This window comes from Lacerta agilis, chromosome Z (genome assembly GCF_009819535.1).
Source record: "Lacerta agilis isolate rLacAgi1 chromosome Z, rLacAgi1.pri, whole genome shotgun sequence".
NCBI lineage: Eukaryota > Metazoa > Chordata > Lepidosauria > Squamata > Lacertidae > Lacerta > Lacerta agilis.
In genome coordinates, this window is record NC_046331.1 from 12,774,943 (window position 1) to 12,791,801 (window position 16,859).

Below are 16,859 nucleotides of genomic sequence, written 5' to 3' on the forward strand. Positions count from 1 at the left end.
TTTTCATTATATGTTATTCCTCCATCTATAGACAGTTTATCGCATTCAATTTCCTCTCCTTTTTTCAATTGCCAGGCCTTCAGCCTTCCTGGCTTGTTAGCAAATTCGAAATGCATCTGCTTCAAACATTTCAGCTTTTGTTTCATCTCTTGGTTTAGTAACACTGATAGCTGGGTTTATAACAGTGCTATCATTTGTATCAGTTTATTATCACTAGGTTTATCAATGAAATACTTTTCACAATTTGCCATTTCTTGTAATATGCCTTACATCTTTTTTGATATTTTTCTTTTTGCATTTTCAATTTTACAAACAAGAACACAAAAAAGCAAAATACAGCATCATATCCCCTTTGACTTCCCTCCCCCTTTTGTGGATCCTTATGTTATTATTTTATTCTGCATCTTCTCACTAACTTCAGTTATTGTAAGTCCTTGGTCCATCCACAGTTCAAATATTTACTACAAGTTTTCTGGCAAACCTACTAATGAATGTCATTGTTTACAATAGTTTTTCAAATACATTATAAACTTTCCCCATTCTTGTTAAAATTTTATTCTTCCTGGCTCCTGATTCTTCTTGTAAGTTTTACCAATTCATCGTAGTTCATTGATTTTTATCTGCCACTCTTCCTTGGTCGGAACTTTATCTTCTTTCCATCTCTGGGCTAACAAAATTCGGGCAGCTGTGGTCGCATACATGAACAATTTCTTCTGGTCCTTCGGAATATCCGCACCTAGAATTCCTAAAAGAAAATGTCCTACATATTTTGATCTTGCACCTTTTTTGATAAGCGCTTTGTTATATAAAGAAGCTTTTGACAACCACATTCCCAGCATCCCATACTGTATTTAAATCCATACTTTCCCCTAAATTTAACTCAAAGAAGTTGGTCAAACATGTAAATCCCTTTTGCTTTATCTCAGTCTTTCTTAGCAAGACTGTCATTCAGCATCCTTCTAAAAGGAGTATTTCGTTGGCCTTTGATAATATCAAATACCAAATTATGGTCTGATAAAGTTCTTGGTTATATTTCAGCTTTCTTAGAATCATAGAATCATAGAGTTGGAAGAGACCACAAGGGCCGTCCAGTCCAACCCCCTGCCAAGCAGGAAACACCATCAAAGCATTCCTGACAGCATTCCTTTAAGCCTCCGCTTAAAGACCTCCGAAGAAGGAGACTCCACCACACTCCTTGGCAGCAAATTCCACTGTTGAACAGCTCTTACTGTCAGGAAGTTCTTCCTAATGTTTAGGTGGAATCTTCTTTCTTGTAGTTTGAATCCTTTGCCCCGTGTCCGCTTCTCTGGAGCAGCAGAAAACAACCTTTTCCCTCCTCTATATGACATCCTTTTATATATTTGAACATGGCTATCATATCACCCCTTGACCTTCTCTTCTCCAGGCTAAACATACCCAGCTCCCTAAGCTGTTCCTCATAAGGCATCGTTTCCAGGCCTTTGACCATTTTGGTTGCCCTCCTCTGGACACGTTCCAGCTTGTCAGTATCCTTCTTGAACTATGGTGCCCAGAACTGGACACAGTATTCCAGGTGAGGTCTGACCAGCGCGGAATACAGTGGTACTATTACTTTCCTTGATCTAGATGCTATACTCCTATTGATGCAGCCCAGAATTGCACTGGCTTTTTTAGCTGCTGCATCACACTGTTGACTCGTGTCAAGTTGATGGTCTACCAAGACTCCTAGATCCATTTCACATGTACTGCTCTCAAGCCAGGTGTCACCCATCCTGTATTTGTGCCTTTCATTGTTGTTGTTTTTTTGCCCAAGTGTAGTACTTTACATTTCTCCCTGTTAAAATTCATCTTGTTTGCTTTGGCCCAGTTCTCTAATCTGTTAAGGTCATTTTGAAGTGTGATCCTGTCCTCAGGGATCTATGGGTTTTGATGCCCATAGCATGTCTATTTTTTGAGGCTCTATTTGCTGGCTGAATGACGTGTGAAATCTTTAATCAATGGGAATTTAAATCTCCATACATATTGCTGATCCATATTTTGTGCCATGTTAAAAAACACCTTTGGTAATTTACCCTCTGAAACCACATTGGATATAGTTGCTCTGTCCATTTCCCCTGAAACCACTCGGTTAAATCTCCCAGCAATATGACATTTCCACCATATTTTCCAAAGAGTAGACCGTCCAGCTTTTTATAAAATTATTTTTTTCTCATTTGGTTCATAAAGTTCCACCAACACAATTTTATGCCCCACTATTATAATTTCCACACCTTCCCTTCTTCATCTTTAAAAACTTGTTTTGGTTCCAATTTTGGATTCACATATAACACCACACCTATCTTTTTTGCTTTATCCGATGCAGTAAAATTTTACATACATTTTAACAAAAAAATTACAGATGTATACAAAAACAATCTACATTTCCTTCAGCTTCCTCTCCTCCTTTCTGCGGTAACAAGGCAGCCCTGTTTAGGGAAGTTTTTAATGCTTGAAGCTTTATTCTGTTTAATATTCTGTTGGAAGCCGCCCAGAGTGGCTGGGGAAAACCCAGCCAGATGGACAGGGTATTATTATTATTATTATTATTATTATTATTATTATTATTATTATATCTTTCATCTCGATGTAATAGATTCTTGACCTATTTTTTATTTATTATTATTTTTTCTAGGAGTCCTTTTGATATGTTCTCTTGCAGACAAATTATATTCAGTTTTTGTTTTAACAATGCATGAGCATTCATGTCTTTTACTGTTACTATTGAGTCCATTTACATTCCATGATACTAATTTATAAGCCCTTATTTTGAAATTTTAAAGTCCTTTTCTCATAGAGTTCTTCTTTGTATCTTGCTGTTCTTCCTCCAACTTGTCCAGTTGTTCTACTTCTGTTTCCAACTGTTTCCTCCAGAAATCTTGCGCTTTTTGCAAATCTGCACATCTTTATCTCTTAGCTTTGTAAGTAAAACTCAGTCCCTCTGGGTATTCCCATCTCAATGGTATCTTCTGTTTCTTCAATGCCTGAACCAAAAATCTGTGTTCCTTTCTTTTGTTTAGGATCCTTGATGGGATTTCCTTGAGAATTCTAATCCTCTGAACACCTATTTTTAGATGGTTTTGAAAATGAGTTTGCAGAATTTTATATCTCAATGCTCCTGAAGTAAATTGCACCAAACAGTCCCATGGGAGTTCCTTAGCTCTCACATATGATTATTTAATTCTATAATCTCTGTCTATCAAATTCTCCATCATCTCTGGTGGTAGTTGTAAAAAAAGACACAAATTCCTCTCCTTTCCTTAAAAACTTCTTCCTGAAGCTCCAAGAAACCCCTAAATCTTTTTTTAAAAAAGATTCTTCTTGATATGTCTCCAAGACTGCAATCTTGTCCTCTAAAGTTTCTTTCTCAGCCTGGAGAGCTGACACCTGACCTTCAACTTCTATGCATCTTTTTGTATCTTGGTTCTCTTCAGAAAGTCTTTTTAAATGACCCTTCCGGCGATGTTGTCCTTTTACGTCAAAATCTCACTGGAATCACCTTCAGCTGGCAGTGATGCTCTTCTGCCACCGGCCTTTGCCATTTTCGACCTTGTATCTGTCATATACCTGTTTTACCACCAGATGGTAGCATACCCTCAAAAAAATATTTATTGCTGCCCACACTGATCTTCTCTTGTCATGCATGACCTTATTTCGCCACAAGACGGTAGTATTACATATATTTTCTAAGAATGTATGTCTATTTACATTCCACAATGCTCTTTTCCCATGATCCCAATCCCCAAATCTTTGGAACACAACAAAGGATCCCTGTGGGCTCATTGCACCAAACTCAGGTATTTACATTGTATCCAACAGAGTCCTTTCACTACATTTATTAATTGAAAATAATCATAATAAAAACAGTTCTTTATATAATTATTAGTTTATGTCCTTCTAACCACTCCTTTCTTCAGCAACCCAGCGTTATTGTAATTCATCTTAAATCAGCATACATTCAGTTTTAATAATCAAGTTCCTTTCGGTGCAATTGTGATCGACAAGAGAAATTGGGGGTGAAGGTGGCCTTATCAAATGTTCTTAGAGAAAATCTTCCTGCATCATTTGCCACCCCGTTACTCACCGAAACAAGTTACTTTACTTGAAGTTCTTTAGACCCAGCACACAGATTTGTTTTACAGCTGCTTGTTCGCCATTTTCAATGGGCTGGTGCCTTCAACTCCTCTTTGTAGTTTTACAATCCAAATTAATTAGGATAGAAGAGAAAACAGCCACTTCATGGACAGCCTGGCGCAGCTATTCCTGAGGAATCATCAATGGAGCACCTGAATGGCCCCTTGTACCCATCTCGGACGGCGACCTCCAGCATCGCTTACAATGGGGAGAGCCTCTTTTCATGCTGTGGGCGCCCTACACGCCCCCCCCCCCCGGTAACTCCTGGAGAGAACAAGAATGTGGTGCGGTCACTGCCATTTTAAAATCCCTCACAGTCCCATCCCCACCCCACGCTGATGGAAGAGTTGGCTTGCTCACCTGCTAGCTGACCTGGAAGTCCATTCTGGTTTCTCTTCTTTCCATATTGCTGCATTGCAAATTTAAGCATGGGACCTAAGTGTAAGAAAATCTGGAAGCAGAAAGTACAAAATAGCAGGCAACATCAGGCCAAATCAGACATCAGTTGGCCATAATTACTGGCAGTCATAGGAGAATGCCATCAGTGTTGACACCTGCTTTTGATTTCAGTGTTTTATATCTTATTTTTAATCCCATTTTTTCCATTTATTGCAAGATCTTTTGTTGGGCAGCATGCAAGTAATGGCCGCAAATAAATTGGAGCCGGGTTGGGGAGACTTTTATTTCTGTCCTGAGATGACCCTGGAGAGGACCAAACTTTGTGGCTTTTGGGTTGCTGCTAATATTACCCAAGTAAAGGCTCTGGAGTAAATTAAATGTGTTACAGATGCCTCCATCTCTGTCTAAATATGTGGCTTTGCAATCAAGCAAACAGCTCTGGTTGCTCCATTTTGAAGAGCTACAAAAACTGAAGGAAAGGAATAATGATCAAACCTACCAGAGGGACTGGGGCAACTTCAGGGTTTCAAATCCTCCACTCACCTATGAATCTCACTGGGTGTGACCTTGGGGGCCAGTCACTGCTTTTCAGCCTGGCCTACCTTGCAGGGTTCTGCAGCTAGAAGGGGTAGGTGGGGGGAAAGAACCACGTACACTACCCTGAGCTCCCTGTAAAACAGACAGATATCATTGTGATAACACACACACACACACACACTGTTGGGACTTACTTGCAAGTAGTAGGGATGAAAACTACAATTTTTGCAGAGCAGGGAATAAAGAACCCTTTCCACAAATGGCACCTTTCTCTCATCCACCCCCAAAACACACACACACACACGACTTTAGCCATCTATGTGCTTGCATGTACTGTTGGTATTTACTTGTAAGTAGAAGGCAAGCACCAGAGCAGTAAATAAGGCAAACTTCCAACTTTGCATAGGCTGCTCCATAACTGGATTCCTCCTGGCTGGAGCAGGAGCAGGAGTCAGGCCGGGCTGGGGAGAGAGACAGAGAAATAGATTGAGAGAGAGAGAGAGATTGCAGATATGCAGGAAGGACGGCTGATGTGAAAGGGAGAGAGAGAGAGAAGGAGGGCCCTCCTGCGGCACCCCTGACCAAACATCAAGTCACTCAAGAGCGCCGAGGCACAAAGGTTGAAAACCTCTGGTCTACATGGACTGACAGTAAGTCTCCAGCATTTCCACCCCACCCCCTGGACATGTCAGGGATTGTAACTTGACCCATCTGTATGCAACATAGGTGCACTGAGCTCTGGCCTTTGAGGAATAGAATGAGAAGAAGCTGCCTTATACTGTGTCAGGCCACTGTTCCAAATAGCCCAGTATCCTCTACATTGCCTGGCTGCAGCTCCCCAGGGTTTTAGGCAGAGTTTCTCTTCTAGCCCTACCTGGAGATGCTGGGCATTGAACCTGGGATCTTCCACATGCCAAGTGGATGTGCAGAAGTTCCCAACATCAATTCCTAGCAGCTCCAGTTAACAATTCTGGGTAGCAGATGTGGGAAGGATGTGAGACATTAGGGAGCTGCTGCCACAGTGGGAGAGATGGTCCAGTTAACAGACACACAAGGCAGCAGAACAGGCAAGACATGCAGGAGCTACAGCAAGGGTAGCAAACCTGTAGCCCTCCTAATGTTGCTAGACTTCCAACTGCTATCTGCCCCTGCTAGCACAACCAGTGCTGAGGGTGATGAAAGTTGGAGTCCAATTACAGCTATGAGGATGAGCCATAGCTCAGAGATAGAGCGCATGCTTTGCATGTGGAACAGGCAGAAGAAAACTCATGAGCCCCAGCAGTATAGTCGGGGAACAGGGAGAGCCTTCCAGAGGGTGCTGCATTTCACTTTAAAATGCTGGGGACCTTCCTGCTCCTTCTGCTAAGTGAGGCCCTGGCCCTTCACCCCAAAGTTCTGCCCTGGCGCCACCATTCTCTTGCCTCCAGATCAGACTGGAAAAGCCACTTGGCCAGGAATGATGGGTGTGGTGATGGGACTAGGACTTTGGAGTCCAGGGCACAAATCCCTACTCAGCTGTGAAGCTCAGAATGACCCTGAGCTAGTCACTGTCTCTCTGCCTAACCTACCTCCCAATGTTGTTATGAGGATAAAATACAGCAGGAGAAGAACCATGTACAGCACCTTAAGAACCTTGGAGGAGAGGGGGAATATGAGTGAGTGATGATGATGATCATGACAACGAGACTCCTGCCCCAGTCCCAGGCAGGATGGGCAACCATCAGGGGCTAGCAGGCATTAAGAGTCGCACAACAAGTTAATCATCCCTGACCAAGATAATTAACTTCGTCCAGAGTTGTGGTTTGTGTAGGGTTTCAAGAAAGTGGGGAGGAGCCAAGGGTGTTCCCCCCCCCACACGAACAGAGTTCAGCCACTCTCCCTGCCTCTCTTTCCACAGCTAATGTGTGCGACGAGGAGCTGTTGATTTGCCAGAATGGGGGCACTTGTTATGACAACCAGCGCTGTCTCTGCCCACCCAACTTCAGGGGTGTCCTCTGTGAGCAATCCAAATGTGAGGGAGAAAACAAGGAATGTGACTCGGCCTCAAGCACGTACCTCAACCTCTCGGCCTTCCTCATCAGCGTGCTGGGGCTGCAACTGCAACACTTTTTGGACCTCTGAAGCCCAGGAAACCAGGGGGAGGGGGGGAAATGCCTCATGGAAGGACTTTAGGGGAAGGGAAGGAGGGAGGGTGCTCACAAGTTAAGGGAGCAGGGGGTTTCTCTCTCTCTCTCTCTCCCCACCACCAGCCTCTCTTTCCTCCATCAAACAGGGAAGGGGGGAGAGAAGCAGAAGGTATCCAAGGGACTATACTTTTCCCCCTTCTGCCCAAGTAGCTGAGGACCCCGGCTGGAGGCAGCTGCAGCATTTCAGAGGCAGAACTGACTCGTATCATTGGGAAGAAACAAGGTGCCCACGACTTCGGGGTGGCGGCAGTGGGCGCTGGCAAAAGACTTGCCTCGCTTCGTCTTTCTGTTCAAGGGTGACATTGCAACCCCCGTTCCACTTTGCACAGGAGGAATCTGCCAAACGAAAACAAAAACCATGCCACAAACCTCTGGCACTTAGTTGCTTGGCTATTTCTCCTCTGCCCCTTTTCCTTTCGTCCTTAACTGTTATTGTTTTGGAAGTAGCCCTCCTAACAGAGACTGGCAGCTATAGAAAGTCCAGGCTGTGGGGCAGGGAACCTGCAAGATTGTACCCACCTTGCATCATCAGCCTGCTCCAGCCCAGGCCTAGAATTATATTGTTGCCTACAAATCAAGTTGCTGAATTTATTAAGTTTTTGTACTTTTTTCAGTTTTTATTCCGTTGGTTGTGAGTCTTCGATTCCCCCACCCCCCTTTTCTCGCACTCAAGACCAGAACTGAACAAGGCTGCTCTGTATCGCGACAAAAAAAGTGTAATGTGTGTTATCCAGGCTTCACCGTATAGTTTACGGTTCTCAAATACTTTTTATTTTGGTAGAGAATTATTTTTGTTTGGATTATAAATGTTCTAAGGAGAGAAGAAGAAGAAAAAGATGAACCACCACAGCCTCTAGAGACACATCTTACCATAAGTGTTATGGTGTAATAATCCTCTACTACAGTAAAGCAACCTAATAACTGCTGCCCGGTCTCAATTTTTTCCCACCTTCCCACACACTCTGTTAATTTACTGATAAGAGCCTTGCCAAAAAAAGAAAGAAAGAAAGAAAAGAAGAAGAAGAAGCAGATAAAAGTCTCGTTGCATTTTCATGACACCAAAGACTTACGCACAACTGCTGGCGGGCTGTTGGGAATGAACACACTGGTTTCTTTTCAAGACTCATATAGCAGAATGCATTTCTGCAATTCCCCCCTAATTATTTTTACACTGGTAGCCCAAGGACTGCTAATACACACACAGCATCAAAAGCAAATCTGGTCCTACTTGTGTTCCTATGGTAGGGGAGGGGAAGATGAGCAACAAAACACTGGGAGGAGTGTTCTTGTTTAGAGTTTTAATTGTCTGTGGTGGCCTCCAGTGCTGTAGGCTACACCCAATGGCACTGTAGTCCAGCACCATCTGGAGGGCACCATATTGGCTACCTTCTATGTATGGGATCAAGCACACCAGTTAACCCACCATTCTGGATTTTACTCTCCCTTTCCAACTGATTCAGCATTGCGTCTCAGTTCATGTCAGGAGACTTGACCCCTTAAAGTTTTTTTGGGGGGGTGGGGGCGGACTATGCCTGTGAACCTCAAGGACAAAGCTTTGTTAGACCTCATGGCTTGTCTGGAGGCGGGGAAACCATGGCTTAGCTTGCAGCAGCAGCAGCACATGACAAGCAAAGTGGCTGCAATCACCTCTCCAGGAATCCATGGTTAAGCTTAGCGTTATGTGCAAAGTGGGTCAATGCTATGCTAGACCTATGCGCAATAACCTCTAGTTCACGTTAGACAGGGCTAGGAACTGTGGTTTGAGGCCACAACCCCCTGAAAGCAGCCTTAAAAGGCAATTAAGAAAAAGGTGCCTTTCCAAGCAGCTTCTGAGGCTTTGTCAAATCACGTTTTAAACATTAGGATGAAAATGCACTTTGGCGACTCCTTGCCCAAGGCCTTCAGAGCACAAGAGCCACAGCTCACAGGAAAGGAGAATTCATGCCACGGGCAACTGGAAGGTACACCTGAACTTTGCAAACTGAAGGTTCGTATCACACACTTTCTTTCTCTCATACCAGCGTTTGCATTCGCAGTAACAAATGAACTTCACACCTGGGGTATGGGAGGAGGAAGGTTCTGAAGAACATCTGCTTCAAGATCCGCAAGGACCATTCACAAAATATCTTTGCAATAGTTGCAGGAATGGGGGGGGGGGGACACACTCACACACCAAGCAATTCCTCAGACTCTGGGAGAAAGCTGCCCAACTCATTTTGTATAAAATTCCAGGATTTATTTTTCCTCTTCCCCCCCTCCCATCCCCTTCCTTCCTTGAGATGAGTTTTAAGTCAAACTCCCCAGACAACTTATTCCAAGAGGAGTCCTAGTGAAAGCCATTCAGCTGCCATGGAACAAGATAGCTGAGGGCTGGTTTACACACAAACACCCATCTCTTGGACTTCCATATCATCCAGAAGTCATGTGTGTGAATAGGTCATCACAGATCAAAATACCACAGGAGAAGCCTTTACCACATCACAGACATAATGAGATGTCTCCAATCCTAGCCCTACTCAGCGTAGACCCATTGAAAACAATGACCATTATTAGATCCTTCCAGTAGCACCTTAGAGACCAACTAAGATTGTTCTTGGTATGAGCTTTCGTGTGCATGTATCTGAAGAAGTGTGCATGCACACGAAAGCTCATACCAAGAACAAACTTAGTTGGTCTCTAAGGTGCTACTGGAAGGAATTTTTTTATTTTTTATTTTGTTTTGACTATGGCAGACCAACACTGCTACCTACCTGCAACCATTATTAGATCCATTATTTTCAATAGGTTTACTCAAGTATAACTTACATGGATACAACCAGATGATCTTTTTCAATAGAATCAGTCCCCATATTTAGCTGCAAGTTATGAGTTGAGTATTCAGAGCTAAGAGAAACCAGGCACATCTACATGTATATGTAAATAAAGTATAGGCAGCTTAAGGTAAAGGGACCCCTGACCATCGTGTCCGACTCTGAGGTTGTGGCGCACATCTCGCGTTACTGGCCGAGGGAGCCGGCGTTTGTCCGCAGACAGCTTCCGGGTCATGTGGCCAGCATGACTAAGCCGCTTCTGGCGAACTAGAGCAGCGCACGGAAACACCGTTTACCTTCCCACTGGAGCGGTACCTATTTATCTACTTGCACTTTGACGTGCTTTCGAACTGCTAGGTGGGCAGGAGCAGAGACCGAACAACGGGAGCTCACCCCGTTGCGGGGATTTGAACCGCCAACCTTCTGATCGGCAAGCCTAGGATGGTGGAAAGTTGGGAGAAACTCAAAGCGCACAGGCAAACGAGAAAATGGGGACCCTTTAAAAATAAATAATCAAGATTATGGTCTGCGAGCAAATTTCAAGAACTGTAGCTCTAAATCGTCCAACCCTTTTAAAAGTGTGTATTGGCTGGTGGAATTTAAATAGCTATAATCATATTAAACTACCCTACAGATGAATAAAAATCTCAGCCCAGGGTTGAGAGCCCACTCTGAATTGTGTGCATTGTTAAAGAGGAAAGGGGCGAGATTACTTGGAAGTGGCCTCAACTGCAAGAATACTGCGCAGGAGCCAATGACACCCCCATCAGCCATAAGGCCACAGAGGCTGCTACACAAGGTGGACACAAGAGTGTATGAGGGAAATAGCTGCTGAAGCAAACTGCTTGTCTATTAAGAATCATCTCAGAGCTCAACACCACCCTGCCATCAAACACACTGTTATAAGAAAAACATTCAGTAAGAGCAAAACATACTGTGAAAACGTTTATTTCGTGGCTTGGGGGTTCTATTCCCCCCCCCCCATAAAAATTGTTACTGTGCTTTCTTTTATTACTGTGTTGTCCTCCATCACTTGACAGACCGTTGCCCAGGAGGTTCATGTGACTCAGCTGCCACACTCACTGGCCTTCACATGGCTTTCTCCAGCCTCTGCTGTACCGGCAAAGACTTAAGGATCTTCTTAGCACTACATGCAAAGCAAGGAATACTGTTCACATGGCATTTGAGGTCGTGATAAAGGAACTTCTTTTCTGAGCATCCTGAATCAACGCATTCCAATTTTATTTTTACTACAAAGGGATTAAAAACAACCAACCAACCAACCAATGAATTATTAGGACAGGAGACTTGCAAGGGTTGGTGGCGATTTATTGATTTTCTGCTGCGCTGCAGGAAAGTGGGAGTCTGGCTGTGTGGGTCTTGGGCTTCCCTTGCTTTTGGAGTGCACCTCTCAACAGCTTTCAGTTGGGGGAAATGGGAGCCTTCCTTAGCCTGAAAAGTGTTCTTCACCCTTCCTCTAAGGCTGGCTGAATTAATCTAAAACGCTAGAGACCACTAATAATGGGTGTCAGGAGAAATGCGGACAAACTTCCTCTGGATTGCACCCACTGGTAAACAGTGGTTTGTGAGCACACAACAGAGGATCCCTCCAATATGCCTGTACTCTGGCTATAAGGATCCTTCCCTCCTCACTGCAGTTACAAAACAAGCAGCAGCAGGGAAACGAGTGTTTAATAGGAATCCATTCACAACTCTAAACTTTACAGGAGCAAACCATCATTGCCAGGACTTCCAATGGACAAACCTGGATTGGAGGCCCTCTAGTGGCAAAGTCATTGCAGTACAAGGCTGGAAAAAAGGACCATATGACGACTTTGCGCTCATATGGGAGTACTGTACTGTAATTGTGACCTCATGCAGGAAAGCGGCAGGATGGAAAGAGGGGAGTCCCCTGTGCCACCTGCTTTATTCCCCGACTGGGCTCACTCCCATCCCAAGCGCCTCCCTGGGAGAAAACTGGCAGGACAGGAATCTGATGGGACAGAGGCAACCGGCATGGCAGAGAACGGCATCCCTTTCTCTGCTGGGAATCAATGCTGCCCTGCACACAGCTGGCATTCTAGCACAGAGAAAGCAGTGGGGAACTTTTGTGGCCCTGCAGAAGGTGCTGAACCCCATCTCTCACACCCCTCACCATTGGGCAGGCCGGTGGGGCTGCTGTCCGTCGCACATCTGCAGAGCTGCAGGACCCCCGGCCCTTACGGTAACTCACAAACAACCTTCCAGCCACCTCCCAGAAATGCCATGTTTGGCCTTGCATGAAAAACTACAGTGTTCAATGGTCAGGAGTGATGGGAGTTGCAGTCCAGCAGCCCACAGCTCTCACCTGCCACAGCCAGAGCAGCAGATCTGTGCCCCCTTTTCAAGGGCAGGCGGAGGGCACCACCTATAGATACATCATACTGGGCCTGTTGGCACCCTGCTCCTCCAAACAACCCTATGAAGTAGGCTTGACTTATGGCTTGGGGAGGCGATGGGAGAGTGGGGGGGTGTCTAAACCCAGGGACCCTTGAGCCAAGCTCCACACACTGCCAGGGCACCACCACTGGCCCTCCAAGTCCCGCTTTTCTCTACAAGGAGGGCTGACGTATATATCCAGACGTATATACCTGTAACGGTATATACCTGTAACTGTATATATCCAGAGAGAGACTTTATGCCTTCTTCCACGTACCATGAGCGTCTGCAGGTGTCCAAGGATGAAGAGGCTGAACTTGGCTCGGGTGAGGGTGACATTCAGACGCTGCAGACTCTTCAGGAACCTGGAGAAGGCAAAACAATCCACAGGTGAAGCTGGCTCAGGGTGGGCAGTGCCCCCTGTCCTCCTAGCTGACCACAGTGGGGTGAACTAAATCCCTGCTGGAGTTTCAGGGGCCTTAGAAATGCATTTGTAAGTGCACCACTAAAAGGTTGCAGGCATGTCTATGTATAATTTCAACGGGCCTCCTCCGAGTAGAGACAACCCCCTGCTGCCATATTTCTGCTTTACATTTTTCATTGGAGGCCCTGATTTTGATCAGTTTTATTAGTGGTGAATATTTATTAGTGATATTCATTTATACATGGGTTTCTCCCATTGCTTTGCAATATTTTAGCTTCTCTCTGCCTCCCCCATAGGTTTTTTTTTATGAAATACCTTTTAAGATTATAGTTTAAAACATTCAAAATGGTTGTTTATTGATAGCTTTAATTATCATTTAATTTAATTGTTCCTTGGATGCCTCCTTTATTGGACATCACTTCAGAGCAAAGTGAGAAGCTTGGGGCATAAATCTTAGAAGTCAGTCCATGATCTGCTTTTGCAATTTCCGCTCCCCGCTCCCCCCAGCATGTGGCTTCCAAGCACAGAGCACCCTTCCACACCCCACACCCCCACGTGGAAAGGAAGTGGACTGGTGGTGGGAACCAGATTTAGACCTTAGCCCCCCCCCCCACACACACACACCACTGCAGCACAAACCATTGGCGGATTAATATTATTTGTTGTGATTCAAGTGAAAACTCTCTCGTTAATATTTCAAGACTGTGCCTGAATATTTTATTCGTTTCAAAGGTGACTTGCAAAACAGAAAGGCACCATTAGCGCAACTGTGACCTTTTTCTCCTTCTCAAAAAAACAGGAAAAAACCAAACCTGTAAAGGAAAGCCAAAAGAAGTGCAGCCCTGATTGCCTGATTTCACCCCATCAGCCCTCTGTGGAGCCAACAATTCTGCCAGGTCACATCTGACAGTGCCAAACCCCTTGCCTGCCAGGGAGGACAGGGGTTTGCTGCTCCATTTCTTCTCTTCCCCCAGTGAGACACAGAGGAAGCTCCCTCGGAGAAGCCATTTTGCCAGTGTCAGGAATTGGAAGTTCATTGGAGTAAGAGAGCTGCAATGATGAAGCTCACATGGCTGCAAGAATGTGGACAGAGACCAACAGGGGGCTCAATGCCCCACACACTTGACCACCCCAAGGATTGCACCCAAGCCCTAGAATTGCCAGCAGAGGCACCCCAGTTGACACCTCAAAAGACAACAGCAGATGTAGACTGGAGAGGTTACCAGAGTCACTGAGTGGGCTGTTGCACCTCACTTGGCCCTTCTCTAAAATGGGAATATATCCTGTATTTAACACACTGCTGTTGCATAAAGAAATGATGGGAGGGGGATATTTTTTTTACTGAGCTATCAATCTACATACACTTTACTAACATCATCCAAGAAGAGAGGTCCCTGCCCCAGGGAGCCTAAAATTTACATTTTAACAACAGGGGAACAACAGAGGGACAGAAGTTTTAATTTATGAAATAAGTAAGTCCAGCAAGGGATGACTGCCGAAGTGTACTTCAACAGCAGGGAAAGCCTCAAATGAAAGGCCTCAACAGCCACATGAGGGAAGGAAGATAGGGAGGATTATGGAACATTGCAAGTATTCTTGGAGAGGGAGTTCCAGACACAAAGGTTCAGCAAGGAAGTATCATGGGAGTTGTTCAAAGGAATAGGAGGCCTTCCAGCCACTGATGGTGGTGGAGATGAAGGAGTGAAGGTCATTGGTCAGGTGTTCCAGAGAGCAGGGGAGATGGTGAGTTGAGGAGAGGCTTGTCTGCGGCTGCAAGGAGTGTGCAATCTCCACATGCAGAAGCAGTCCACTTCTGAAGAAGAGGTGCCCAGCTTGTGGGTTTCTTAGAAGCATCTGGAGGCAGTGAGATGTAGTGGCTGGAGTGTTGGACTAGGAGCTGGGAGACCAGGCCTCAAATCCCTGCTCAGCCATGAAAGTGGGCAGCCTTGGGCCAGTCACTGCCTCTCAGCCCAGCCTACCTCACAGGGCGGTTGTGGGAATTAAATGAGGAGAGGGAGAATCATGTACAGCACCTTGAGCTCCTTGGATATAAACACAATGAATAAATAAGCTGGACCCTTGGCTTCATTCAGCAGGGAGATTATGGACAGACTACTGCACTTTTGTACACCACAGGGATGGGGAAACCCTGGCTCTCCAGGTAGTGCTGGACAGTATCCCCCACCCCCCAATAGGCCATCCTGACTGGGGCTGTTGGGAGTCCAGCAGCATTGAGAGGGGCACAGGTTTCCCAGCTCTGATCTAAGAATTTCACTTTGAAGAGGGGGGGGGGGGCTCAGCAGCAGCAGCTTGGCATATATATAGCTACTTGCCACTATACAAATCCAGACAAGCATCAAAGAGCACATAATTCAACAGTAACATTTCAGAAATGGTTAGAAAGGAAGATTTTTGTTTGTTTGTTTTTAAGTATCAAATCAGGTTACCAGGAGTCAGGAAGGATGCCTATGATAATGTGCAGAATTCTCATTCACCTGAGTACTCATCTGTAGTGCCTGAGCAAGTACATTCTGTCTCTCTCATAGACGTAGTTAGAAGGGAAGAGGCAGATCCTGTACTGAGTGGTCAAGCGCAGGACTGGAAGCCTGTCAATGACTTTCTCCTCGAGCTGCCCATTCAACAGTCTGCACAACCGCTCCATCAGAGACTGCCCGTAGCCGTACTCCTCAGCTTTCTGCCAATGTGGGAAAGAAGCAAAAGAGAGGAGGAAGAATGAGACTTTCAGTGGGAGGGTCAGGTGCAGGCAGCAACTTAAGAACAGGTTGCCATGTGAAATTGCTCCCTGCTCAGGGTATACAGTTAACAAAAACTACTCAAAGTAGCCACAAAATTAAGGGTATAGAATACAATGGTCAGACTTAACTTCTCAACACATGCCACCAGATCCTTGACACCATTTGAAAATTAATTCTGAACCCAATAAAACATACAAACCTTTTTTATCTATACCCTACAAAATACTCAACAAATTAACATTGGACAATATGATCCTATAAAACAGTTGTGGGAATCTGATTTAGGCATTGAAATTGAAGAGATGGATTGGAATAAACTGCAGGCCAAAAAAAAAAAAGGTGAATCACTCTCAACTCATATATGAGAGAATACATTTAAGCTATTACATAGATGACATCTGAACCCACTGAAATGCACCTGTATTAATAAATCACTCTCGCCTTGGGACTGGCAAGGTTGTAATACAATTGGTACAATTTTCCACATAGGGTGGACAAGAGAATACGTACAGCCTTTTTGGCAAAAGGTGTACATATAAGTAAGACACACCACAGGAGAAGTGTGCATGCACACGAAAGCTCATACCAATAACAAACATAGTTGGTCTCTAAGGTGCTACCGGAAGGATTTATTTTTTATTTTGTTTCGACTACGGCAGACCAACACGGCTACCTACCTGTAACTAGTGCACACCAAGTTTAGGACTGTTAACCACTTTCAAGGAAGAACAGCTTTATCTTTACTACAGATAACTGATCACTTCTTGTGGCAGCACGCCTATCGGTGACAGAGAATTGGAAGAGACTGGAACATTTACATATTTCTCACTGGAAACAAGTGTATGGACAATTGCCTTACTGGGGGGGGGGGGGGGGGAATTGACAAGAGAGTACAAGCATTGAGCAGCACAAGAGCCGTAGGTGACTTTATTGACATTTGGAATCCTTTCATTGAGTTTTCAAATGATAACCTGGACAACTGACACCCACATACACGTGTTCTCATAACACAGAAGAGTGCCCGTGCCCGCTCCACCTTATCCCCAGGAGGCAGGGCACTCAGCGCACGCAGTTCCCAAAGGGGAGAACGCAGGCCTGACATCTATTAAAACTTCGGGTTTCCTGCCCTCACTGCTGCCATATGCGTGGCGAAAAGAGTGTTGCTTATGCGGCGTCCTTC

The 16,859-nt window shown here is 44.9% G+C and overlaps 1 protein-coding gene across 3 annotated transcripts in view; it reads left to right on the forward strand.

The window, feature by feature from the left end:
- The window catches only part of NTNG2 (netrin G2), a 124,473-nt gene extending 116,276 nt beyond the window's left edge, over positions 1 to 8,197 (forward strand). For 2 of the 3 annotated variants that reach the window (XM_033137391.1, XM_033137389.1), the window contains one exon: positions 6,983 to 8,197. In XM_033137391.1, the coding sequence (XP_032993282.1) occupies positions 6,983 to 7,206 (224 nt within the window). In that variant the 3' untranslated portion in view covers positions 7,207 to 8,197. Of the gene's footprint in view, positions 1 to 4,765; positions 5,144 to 6,982 lie in introns of those variants that run through there. The other variant, XM_033137390.1, reaches the window with a different exon arrangement.
- Positions 8,198 to 16,859: the final 8,662 nt, after the last annotated feature.